The 12,922-nt window shown below is 41.0% G+C and overlaps 1 protein-coding gene and 1 pseudogene across 1 annotated transcript; both read left to right on the top strand.

Annotated features, from left to right (window-relative positions):
* The first annotated feature begins 4,681 nt into the window (after positions 1-4,681).
* Positions 4,682-6,405, top strand: LOC131796957 (uncharacterized). The gene is made up of 3 exons (XM_059114578.2): positions 4,682-4,714; positions 5,067-5,225; positions 5,678-6,405. Exons 1-3 carry the CDS (start codon positions 4,682-4,684, stop codon positions 6,119-6,121), a joined length of 636 nt encoding a protein of 211 aa, XP_058970561.2. The 3' UTR covers positions 6,122-6,405.
* Positions 6,406-8,990: 2,585 nt separating this feature from the next.
* On the top strand, positions 8,991-10,763 carry LOC136280375 (uncharacterized; annotated as a pseudogene).
* Positions 10,764-12,922: the final 2,159 nt, after the last annotated feature.

Below are 12,922 nucleotides of genomic sequence, written 5' to 3'. Positions count from 1 at the left end.
TTTGTCATTCATAGCCACCTCAAACAATAGCAAACCAGGAGTATCTAACCCTCAAGTTGCTCTGGAACCATTTGAACAACCCTGTATTTGTGTTGTTACTACACTTAAGGAATACCTTGTGAGAACCAAAGCATTAAGAGGTAGTGGTCAATCACAGCTGTTACTAAGTTACGTTGAGCCTTAACTAGATGCTTTAGCTGGTATTGATATAACAAAATATTCAGCTCACAGTACCAAAGCTGCGTCTGTTTCAGCAGTCAGCAGGGCTAATGTAAATATTGATGACATTCTCCAAACTACAGGCTGGTAATCTGAATGCTGTTTTGCTCCCTTTACAACAAACCTATCGCTAAGGTTTCAAGCTGTCCAAGATCAGTCTTGTCATCTATGTAAAATATATCATTTACACATAACTGTTAAACAGGCATGTTGTTGTTTCTTCATGTCCATGTTGCTTTGAAGTCTCATGGAATCTCTCAGCATGGTAATAAGGTAGAATTTAAAAATTAAACGAGACTTACCTGTAAGTTGAGGTTTCATTGTGATTCTACTGAGTTACAGGATGCCAGCTATAAGGCTACAAGTCCTGGACAAAGTGCATGAAGGACACCAAGGAATAGTCAAGTGCAGAGAATGTGCAAAGGCTTCTATTTGGTGGCCTGGTCTCAACCGAGAAGTCCAAGACATGGTTTAGAATTGCAAGGTCTGTGCTAAGTACTGACAACTGCGGGCCGAGCCATTAATGCAAACCTCCTTCCCTGAATGCCCTTGGCAGATGATTGCAACAGATTTGTTAGAGCTAGACAAGCTGAATTACCTTATAGTGGTAGACTACTTCTCGCACTATATAAAAGTAACTGCCATGCAAAAGACCAGCAAGTCTATTGGAGTCATCAGAGCATTGAAAGCAGTCTTTGCAAGACATGGAATCCCAGAGGAAGTAAGAAGCGACAATGGCCCACAGTTTGCTTCAGCAGAATTCACTAATTTCGCTAAAGAGTGGGGTTTCAAGCACACCATGAGCAGTCCTTGCTTCCCCAAATTCCAATGATGAGATGGAGCGTGCGGTAGAAACTACTAAATCACTGCTAAAGAAAGAGAGGGACTGTTAGCATATAGATCTACACCACTGGCTTGTGGTTATTTGCCATCAGAACTGCTAATGCGACGAAAAATCACAAACACCATCCCAACCTTCCATGCAAATCTTAATCTGTGTTGGCCAGACATGGATAAGCTACCTGAAAGAGAAGCAGAGAGCAAAGAAAAGCAAAGGCTTAACTTCAATCAATGGCATAATGTTGTCCCACTGAAAGCCTTCCAACCTGGCACCTGTATTCATCAAGGAATCAGGATCCACTGATACCATAACCCAATCAGCAGAAACCCATATCCTACCTGATTGAGATGGAGAGAGGCATAGTGGGATAAACCATTCTCATATCAACCCAATCCCTACCAACAAGCTGACATCACCCAGCACTACAGACAAGACAGCTACACCCTGTGTTAGCGAGTGACAATCCCAGCATAAGGCTTTAACTCCTTTGAAGCCACTCCCATCTCCCTGTCTCTCATCGAGACCCAAGAGAATCGTCAGACCCTCTCTCAGCTCAAAGGAGAGCCTTGGACTTTGCTGAACATTTGGACACTAATTACAGAGACTGATCTCAGTTACCTTGAACCTTACTTATAGTTCATTGCATGCTAGCTTATTACAGTTCCACAAGATTTCATGTTACTTCGTGTTAGATTTGTAAGTTGTTTCCTATCCTCAAAAAGGGAGATGTTGCATCATCGAACTTTGTACTTTGGGTTCGTGGCACATGCATATTGGGGCATCCACAGTGGTAATAGTTAGAGGATAAAACAAGGTTGTTGACTAAACACATTGTAGTCTTCTTGCCTAGTTTTGATAACTTGACAGTTATGTGTAACAGTATCTAATTGTATGATTATCTAATGCAACAATTCCTATATGTCACGCATTGATTACATAACATGTGAATCGTCATGTGTAGTATCTTTCCCGCCATATGCCTTTGTAATTGCATTGAGTCCTCAAATAAATGACTTGAATTAAACAACACAACACTTTACAGGGTTGTCAGGAGCAGGATTTGAAATGTTTTAGTGCTCTCGCTTTATGCATTTAAGGTCTCATGGGTCAAAACACACCCTCAGCTTGGTTATCTCTCTGTTATTGTTGACGGTTTCGCTCAGTACTACGCTGTTAACCCAGTCAGCAGGCTCGTTAACTGTTACGATGACTTCGAGTTCCTCCATGTTATGGAGTTCAGCTTTGAACATTTCATGCAGGTGTACAGGAACTGCTCTAGGTGGGTGCACAACTGGCTCTGCTCCTGGGTCTAAAGTGGTGTGGTATGGCGCCATTTTAAAGGTACCTATGCCTTCAAAACAGTCCTTGTAATCTTGTATAAGTTTATCCTTCGTAACAGGACATTTGTCATGAGTTTAGTTGCTGAAGTTGTACCTAACACGTCCTAGTTCTTCACATGTCTTTAATCCTAGCATGGCCGGTCCATGCACATCGATTACTGTCAAGGGTACTTCCTTTATCTTTCCTTTGTAGTGGATAAACAGCTGGCATGTACCCATGCATTCCATCATTTGGCCACCATAGGCTCTGAGAATCTGAGGTGGTCTAAGTGCTTTATCACTGGGAGAGGCAATAATCTTGTCAAACTTTGTTCTAGATATCACATTAGTCTCAGTGCCTGTTTCTATTTTGATTACTATCAGGATAGCTTTCTTGTGGTAGGGTTTGCTGGTGACATCGACTGTGATTTCATTATGTCTCAGGACTGCTTTTTGAATAGCAAAGATGGAAAAAACTTTGGTTCATCGCCTGACTGAAGTGGTTTGGTACAACTGTCTGAATGCAATGACGAAATAAAACATCATTTGATAAGTTGCCACCTGTCTAAAGAGGTTTTTAAGTGAAAATGAGCTAATCTTCGCAAGGATTGGCCTATTTCACCTCGCTCAGGAGGATAAACAAAAAAATGCGGATTTACTATAGGCATCGCCACACTCTGGGGAAGTTTTGGAGAAGTGCAAAGGTAAAATGTCAGTATCCTGATCATGATGGTGTCAGGAAGCGTATCCAAGGCAGAGATGTAATTACCTTGCATATGTCTCAGGACATTCAAAAGTTGTTTGGAGTTATTATTCCAGTTGAATCAGGTAGTCTTCAGTAACATTTTCTGTTATGTATTTTTGTCACGTGACATATCTACTCGAAAAGAGAAGAAATTCTTTATTAGATGAATGGTACTTAAGTACACATCACGTTGAAAAAAAAATAGATCTATGTGCAAGTGCTTTAAATTACAGATGGAAATATGTACAATGTTGCTCGGTTGATAATCGATAATGTTTTTGTTGAAAATCAAATCACCTGACAACGCAATATACTTACTCATGCGTACGGTTCACAATTATTTGCGGTCAGTTTTCCTCAGTTTGTATGATTCTCATTAACCAGTATGATTAAATTTGCAGACTAAAACACCCCTTATTTGATTAAGAATGATAAAAGTAAACAGTGCATGTCGGTTTTTTTAAATTCCTGATGGATGCTACTGGGCTTTACTTTAACTGAGAAATTTGCAATTGCTTACTTCAGCTCCCTGTGTCCCATGCCATAAGAAGCACAAGAAAAAAGTTGATGATAGTGAGTCTTGGCTGAGACAAGAAGAATCAGAGAAGAATCTACGGTCCCCAGAAACGCCACTTTTAAACACGAGACAACTAAGGTAAATTGAATAAAGTGTTATTTTTTTTATTTAAAACTATTGTTCAGATTATAACATACGCAAAAAACTCTCCCCACCGATTTTTTCTTACATTCTGTTAATCAAAAGTTTCAATAATTATAAAGGCTTTCTTGTTGATCGTCTTAATAGTAACAGTTTCCAGGATCCAAGGGGAGCAAAACTCAGAGAGAACAATTTTATAGGTAAGGCGACATGCTGGCTTTATACTTCTTCCAGTGTGATAACAATAATGATGACAACAATGGGCAAAAAGCACCGTCCGCTTATGATGACGATTATCGGAAGCCGGTCGTTTCGCATACAAGTTGATTCACATACATCAAGGTCGTTTCGCTGACACGATCTTGGTCGATTTGCATACATCGAAGTTGTTTCACATACATTGAAATTAAAAAGAAAACTCTAACAGGATACCTATAAACTTAACCTCAACCCTGCGATATGCGCGTGTTGTTATTGCGTCCTGTGTTCTTTTTGTTTGGCACAGCAAACGCGTTGACAGCGCATAGACTAAGTTCAATTTTTATTTGTCATGCACTAAAGCTAGAAGAATTTTGTTATGTTGTTTATATGCTTTTTGCGGTTTGTTACTGCAAACGTTCTTTCAGGTGTTAATAAATTTTCCTTGCCATAACTGGTCAGCTGCCTTGATGATACATCAGACTTTAGATGACTTCCTAAAAGCGGACATCAAAAAGCACAGAAAATGCCACATCATCCTAGCAACCGACCAGCAACTTGAGCATCTAAGTAAAGCTAAGAGCTGGTATATTGATGGAACATTTAAATTAGTGAAGCGACCGTTTCAGAAGCTCTTCACCATCAACGCGTTTGTGCGCATGGATGATCACGCCAAACAAGTTCCGCTCATGTTCGTATTGATGTCTGGAAGAAAAAAGAAAGATTATCGTAAGGTACTTAATGTCAAATGTGTATAGACTATTTTGTGGGACCGTAGCGGGGGGGTATGAGCACAGTTTAAGCCTAATATTGTGTTTTTACTATGCAAAGGTGAACAATCTTGGTTAATGTTTATTTCAGAAGATGTGAAATATTTTAGGGTCTGTCCATTTCACGAGTTCAAGTTACAATTTCAATTTAGAATATCATTTTTTTGATTTCACGTTTGTTTCAATAGTTTTTTTTCCATAATCATAAGAAAGTAATTGTAATGAAGAGATTTTCAGATACTGATTTAGATGGCAAGTCAAATAACTGCTATTTCATGATGAATTGTTTAAATCTTTCTTTTCTTTTTCGCTACAGGTCCTGAAGTCAATCCTTCAGATGTTCCCTGTTGATCCTGAGGTCTGCCAAATAACCATCGATTTTGAAAAGGCTCTGTGGAGTGTTCTTCGCCTGCTCCTTCCCGACGTAAAGATCAAGGGGTGTGTTTTCCATTGGACACAGGCTCTTTGGAGGAAGGTAGGTGAAACCGTTGAATAACTGTTTTTTGATTGCAGCTAAACCTGAAGGGATGATTCAAACCGTAAATTTAAGTAAACAATCTAAAATAAATGCGGAACTTATTGACAGAATTCAAATATCTAAGTTACTTCATTTTAGTTGTCCGCAATTTTGAAATTAATGAAGTATTACTCCAATGTCTACGATATTTCATTAGGTTATACTAGATCGTGTTTATATATTCTGGTGTCATGTTGTGGTGTCGTGTACGTTCCATAATTTTCAACTTTTCGTATATGTTATACATATACATTTAAAGGGTAAATATATAATTCTTATTGAAATTTCAATCCCACCTAAGACTTATTCTTAAAATATTGATGAAATATCGCCAATTTCAGCCTCGATATTCTTATAAAGTATATTCTTGTAAAAAAATAGTGTATATACTAACTTTCTCCTTTTTTCAGATTCAAGAGCTCGGACTCCAGCAGCAATATAATAACAACCGTCGCATGTACCGGTACCTTAGACAAATCATGGCGCTGGCATTCCCTCCCGAGGATGAAATCGAGCCGATGTTCGAACATCTGAAAGCTCAGGCAGCAACAGACCAACTAAGGCAATTTGTAGAGTACATGTCCCAAACGTGGATCCACAACCAAACCTGGCCCCCGTCTTCATGGAGTGTCTACATGATGGCCATCAGAAGTAACAATGACATAGAAGGGTGGCATCATGGGCTTCACCACCGTGCCTCAGGAAAGTGGCATATGCCATTCTTCATGCTGCTTGACCTCCTCCATCCAGCCCGCCTTACAGCATTACGCATTCGTCTAGTTTCCAAGAAAAAACTTGAAAGGATGCAAAGGGTAAAGTATCGTTCTCTCCAAGCCAAAGTTTTCGCTCTCTAGGACAATTTTAGTCACCAAAGAAAAAATGCACAGCAGCTTTTAAGGGAATGCGCCCGTCTTAATGGACCGTCCAGACAATACACTCAGCGCTAAATTAACATGTAATTTCTCAATAGCTAGGTAAACTTTGCAAGTTGTAAATAGTTACCTAACATACACACTGTCATGCACACACAATATTGACATACAGACTTTCTCCCTTGTATTCCTTAATCTGAGACACATTATTTTCAATACAACTATTTATAGGACACGTGACTACCAGAGTCACGCACATGTCCTGCTTTGTATCTCGCTAATTTAGAAAGAATTAAATACTTTTGCTTATACTATAAAACTGTTGTTGCGTGATTTTCCTTTTAACCTTAAAGGAGCTACGTCACGATATTTCTTGGATGACCTTAATTATTATGGTTAAAGTGTTGGGAAATAACAATGGTTGGTTAAAGAAGATAACACCACTTGGGTGATTCTAAAACAAAAAGGAACAAATATGACTTTTTCAAGATATACCAACTATGACGTAGCTCCAATTTCTAAAGTTTTAGTTACACGCTCAAAAATGTTTTCTATTTCTCTAATTACTGTTTGCTATACAGTACATGAATGCCAAAATAAAGATAAACAAGCGGAGACTGGGCACTAGCAGTTTCAATATTATTTTCGGCCAGACCAACTCGTATGACCAGAAGGTATTTCGAAGTTTTCTTTGGTGTTCTGAAATTAGTTTAAAGTGGATTAGGCTTGCTAAAACTTGTTTTCGCTTTTTAAGAGTTCATTTTTTATCAATGCAAGCAATATTCAGAAAGAAAGTCCTGGCGCGCGTAGTAAGCCACCTTGAGTAATGTTCCCTAAACAAAATAACTTCGAACTTAGATTGGGTAGGCGAATCGACCTTTTTGTATGCGAATTGACTCAAATTGTGTATGCGAATCGACTTTAATGTTGTTGATTCAAACTGTATGCGAAACGACTTCAATGTATGCGAATCAACCAAGATCGTGTCAGCGAAACGACCTCGATGTATGCCAATCGACTTGTATGCAAAACAACATCCCGATTATCATAGTTATTAACAAATCTTAGTTATGTTCCTGAAAAAAATCTCAGGGGGTCCTTTGAACCATCCACTTAATCTTGCCAGAAGTCAAAGTTGCCTACACTCATGCGAAGGTTCGTGCGATTTTACGACGAATTTTCAATTCCGGTGTGTTGCATGCGCGACTTTTGATAGAAAAAACCTGCACTGGCCATAACTTAAAAGAACGTGTCAGCGGAATGAATCAAATCTCTATCACTTTGCGTACATTCTTGGGAACAGAAAAAATTACTTAGAGCAAACATTCTAAGTATAGTGTTCATTCCGTGCAATGGGGCATAAATAAAAGGTTCTGGTGGAAAAGGCACCTTATTTTATAGCACGGATGACAAGCAAAAAGCTTATATGGGTACCCGGTTAAAAATATATTGATAACTCTATTAATTAATACCAGTTCTAATTTAAAGGAGAAAGTTATGAGAATAAAATAAAAGTTGTCTGTTCCACGAAGCATGCCTTCACTGTTTAGACTGATAGTCCTAGAGCTTTTTGAGCATCTATTTGAATATCTTATGACGATAAGCCCGCCACCCACCCCCACCCCGCGCTATGCTGTTTTCACTTAGCAGCTGGTCAGCGGTCACGTTTATGAGGTAAACAAACCGATCGATTCCTGATCACCGTTCTAATCGATCGGAAAATCAAAATACCACCGTGATATTGCCGTGAAGATGAAGCAGTTATGTTACTTTACATGTAGTTCACATTCGAATCAAAGCTTGGGTGGCACAGGTTATTTCTTGAGGTGGAATCGACAAGGGGAATTCGAGCACCAGTTGTAGTGTTTGAATTGTTGAAAGAAATGGTCGCATGGGGATTGTAAGTTTAACGAACAATTTCAAATTTTGCCGCTTGAATTGAAAGCAAAGTTCATTTGAATTGCTTTCGTATGTATTTCTGATGGTTTTAGATCTACCTGCTTGATTTATATCGGTTACGCTTCATGTTGACAAGTCCCTTAAAGTTTTAGTATAGGTACATGAACATGCCAACATGGGTAACTGGCTAAAAGAGGGAAAAGGGAAAAGAGTGTTGGGAAAAAAGATTCAGAAAAAATGGAAAGAGAATCCTTGTTTAACCTTTATGATTTTTTTTCCTTTAATTTTAAATGGTCTGAAATGGTGAATTACAAGTAGGGCTGATACTACAATAACCAGTGGTAAAGTAGAAGTCAATAAAAAATATGGGCTTTTTGTTCTATTTTTAAAACATGAAAAGAACATGTTAAAAAACATGGTCTTTGTTCAAATAAATTAGTAACTTTACGTTTTAAGGTTTTGAATTCTGTAATACTATGTTAGTTTCGGTGCAATTTTCAAAAGTAGAAAGCACGTGCTCATCCTATGGCAAGATCAATTGTTTGATACAAGTGAGAAAGGAAGAAAATTTGACAAACAAAAGATGATGTCTCATATTTAACTTAGGATTTTCAAGGGTTGCTGTGAAATGTCGTGACCGGAAGCGAGTTGTGTTACCTTTTATGTTACGTGCATGAACTGATTGCGAAACGCGTGATTGTTATATGATATGATATTGAAAAAAGATAGAATTACGGACAGATAAGATCGATTGAGGAGAGAATACCACGACGTGTACCGACAAAGTGAAAAAATATTAAATCTGGTGAAAATCTACAGACGTGAGAGTTTCCTTTGTTGGCGACCACCATTTCCCGACAAAAGTGGCGACCCTGCCAGGATACGGCTTAAAAGAAACAGAAAATTCATCACAGAAATCACACTGACCACGTGGTTTTATCAAAAACAACAAATGGCTGAGCTTGAGCAAGCGGTGAAAAAGATCGACGCAAAGCTCCGAATGTTGAAATTCACGACCGAAGAAGTACCGAGAATTCGAGAGAAGAAAGAACTGAAAGCGTTAGAGCGATTGCAAAAGGATTTGGAAAAACAGCTAGACGGCGTTCATGAACAGAAAGTTCAAATACCAGCGCTAAAAATAGAGCAAGGAGACGACCCGAACGACATGAGAGAATGGACATTGGAAATCGAAGGGCAAGTCGACGTATTCGAAAAACTTGCCGATAATGTGAGAGTAGAGGCAAGGAATCTACGAGAGGAGGCTTTACGCGAATTGAGAGACGAGGAGGAAAAGAAAGAAGAGGAGAAAAGGAATCGTCGTTACGAAGAAGAGTTGAAATTCGAGGAGGCAAAATTGAAGGTAAAACGCGACCACGAAAAGAAATTAGAAGAGGATCGAACCAAATCTCTAAAGGAGAGTGGCGCCAAGTTACCCAAGTTAACCATCACTAAATTTGAAGGAACCCACCTCGACTGGTTGAGGTTTTGGAGCCAATTCGAAACTGAAATCGATAAGGCTAGTATTACACAAGTAGCAAAATTTTCATACCTCAAAGAGCTTCTCACCCCCAAAGTTCGTGCATCGGTAGATGGCTTGCCTTACAATACAGAAGGCTACGGACGAGCTAAAAGCATTCTGACAGCAAAGTACGGGAAACCGAGCGAAGTGTCCAACGCGCACATGCAGTGTATTATTTCCTTACCCACCATACAGGGATCTCAGCCAGCAAAAATACACCCATTCTACGAGAAGCTGTCAACTAATGCTCAAGCACTGAAAACCATGGGAAAAATTCAAGAGATAAATGGCTACGTTCGAGTTACCTTGGACAAACTACCTAACATCAGGGCTGACCTTGTCCATTTGGACGACAACTGGCAAGAGTGGGGATTTCCTCAGATGTTAGAGTCACTTCGAAAGTGGTGCAAAAGAAATCCGTTGCCTTCATCCGAAGAACCAAGCAGTGGCAGAACCCTGCCGCCTAAATCCCGAGACAAATTGTTTAACTCGAGGCAAGACGAGTGGAAACCGAGACCATGCGTTTATTGCAAATCTAGGGGACACAAGTCCCTCGACTGTGACAAGATAGTGGGTGTGGCACAGAGAAGAAAGCACCTCAGTGAGAAAGGTTTATGTTTCAACTGCACTGGTACCAAACACTGAGCTGCTGAGTGTCGTATTGTGAGAAGTTGTCAGAAGTGCAACGGCAGACATCATACTTCAATATGTGACAGAGATTCCCAGCAGATGTTGCTAGCCACCAGTGAAGGAGCAGTCATTTACCCAATCGTGGTTGTCAATGTGGACGGCGTAACATGCCGCGCGTTACTGGACACTGGGGCGGGAAGCTCGTATGCCTCAGCAGCACTTGTCAAACGACTTGGAAAGCAACCGTCAAGAATAGAGCACAAGAGAATTGACATGATGATGTGTTCGACAAACCAGAAGATTCAACAATACAATGTTAAGATTGCAAACACCCATGGGAGTTTCGAGATGGCAACCACAGTGAGCAAAGTCGATAAAAGAGTCCTACTGTCTGTGCCCAACCCAAGATATTCGGAAAAGATCAACCAGTTCACCCACCTCGAAGGAGTAGTCATGGATGATGGAGACACGAAATCGGAACTACCCATCCATCTGATACTGGGGGCTAGTGAATACTCGCGGATAAAGACCAACACAAAACCAAGAATTGGAAAGGCCGGAGAACCCATAGCTTAGCTAACCACTTTAGGCTGGACAATGATGTCGGCCGGAAAGGAAGCACACCTGAGCAGTGTTTATCTCACCAGAACGTCGTCCACTGATTACGACCAGCTGTGTAGTCTTGACGTGTTGGGCCTTGAGGACAGGCCAAATGGTGATCAGCAAACAGTGTACGACGATTTTAAAGAGCAACTCAGACGAAGCGATGAAGGATGGTATGAGATGGGGCTACTATGGAAACATGTTCATGATCTCCTCCCAAACAACGAGTGTGGAAGTCTACGAAGACTCGAAAGCCTGATAAAGAAATTACAGAAAGAGCCCAACCTTCTGGCCCAGTATGACGAAGTCATTCAAGATCAGTTGGCGAAAGGGATCGTAGAGAAGGTGTCTTCAGACCCAGTGGGAAGAGAGTTCTACATCCCACACAAGCCTGTCATCAGAGAGTCAGCAGAATCCACCAAGCTGAGAATCGTGTTCGATGCGTCAGCGAGATCAAATGAGAAGAGTCCCTCCTTTAACAATTGTTTGGAGACGGGGCCACCCCTTCAGAACCTGCTGTGGGATGTGCTAATAAGAAACCGTCTGAAGCCAGTGGCGTTGGCTGGTGACCTTAAGCAGGCCTTCCTGCAAGTACGTATTCAACTAGAAGATCGAGATGCCTTAAGATTCCACTGGATAAAGAACAGAGATGTATCAAATGTGGAAGTGTTGAGATTTACCCGTGCATTGTTTGGCCTGGTGCAGTCACCGTTCTTGTTAGGGGGAACACTGCAGCAACACCTGGAAAGCCTAAAAGAAAGATACCCAAAAGAAGTGGAAGAGATCAAAAAGAGCCTGTACGTGGACGATGTCATTACCGGTGGAGAAACCAAAGACAAGGTGCGCAAACTAAAAGAAACAGCTGTTGCAGTTTTTGGGGAGGCGCAGTTCGAACTACACAAGTGGCATTCCAACGAGCCAGATCTGGAAACGAACGAAGAACCTAAGTCGGAAGGCGAGAGACAAAGTTGTGCCAAGGAACAACTTGGAGTTAAAACCGGAGAAACCAAGATGTTGGGGCTACCATGGGACAAGACGGAGGACACCATTGCTGTGAAGTTTCCAGAAGCACCCCCAGAAGTGACTAAGAGGGAAATGTTGCGGTTCCTCGCTTCAATTTACGACCCTCTTGGCCTAGCATCACCAGTATCCCTCGTGGGGAAGTTCTTGTATCGTGAAGTTTGTGACCAACACCTTCCATGGGACCAAAGCGTACCCGAAAACATCAGAAGGCAATGGGAAAAATTCCAGAAAAACCTCCCAGACCACCTTCAATTCCCGCGCAGTTTAGCAGGCTTGCAAGAAACCATTGAAGCAATCGATTTACACGCGTTTGGAGACACAAGTGGGGCAGGATCAGCAGCTGTGGTATATGCAGTGGTTCATCAAGCTTCAGGCGTGAGCAGAGGATTGCTGGCAGCGAAATCGCGCTTGGCAAAAAGGGGCCTCACTATTCCTAGACTGGAATTAGTATCTGCGCACATGGCGGCAAACCTCGCCGAGAATGTGAAGAACGCCCTAGAAGGCCAGCCAGTTAGATCAGTCCATGGATGGCTGGATAGTACTGTGGCCCTTCACTGGATCAGAGGAGAAGGGAGTGCCTACAAGCAATTTGTGGCCAACCGAGTGAACAAGATACGAGAGAAAGAGTACATTCACTGGAGGCATGTTGGTACCGACCAGAATCCCGCTGATATTGGCAGTAGAGGTTGCCAAGCGGACAAGCTGAGAGAGCTGTGGTTAATGGGCCCAAAATGGTTGACAGAGCCTGATCGTTGGCCAGCTGAAGTATTCACAGAACCGAGCAAAGAAACCGGAGCGGAAGCTAAACTCGCAAAAGAAATCTTCGCAACTGCTACAGAGACCAAGGATGACTTCGATGAAGTTTTAGAGAAAAACAGACAGATTGCTTGCGAAACAGTTGAGGTGAACATTGTTCAACTATTAGAGTTGTTTAGAGGTCCTAATTAACTTTATACTTTAAATGTACAGTTTGCCTTATCAATAATAATTTTATTATTATCCCTCCTCCCAACACACACCCCTGATAGGTCAGAACAGCTTGGACTAAAATCAGCAGACAATGTCATTTATAATTCTTTAAAAATTTAGCAATTTTCGCATTACATTGA

This window comes from Pocillopora verrucosa, chromosome 4 (genome assembly GCF_036669915.1).
Source record: "Pocillopora verrucosa isolate sample1 chromosome 4, ASM3666991v2, whole genome shotgun sequence".
NCBI lineage: Eukaryota > Metazoa > Cnidaria > Anthozoa > Scleractinia > Pocilloporidae > Pocillopora > Pocillopora verrucosa.
The sequence above is the reverse complement of the archived record's forward strand: the minus strand, read 5'-3'. Positions and strand labels throughout refer to the sequence as shown.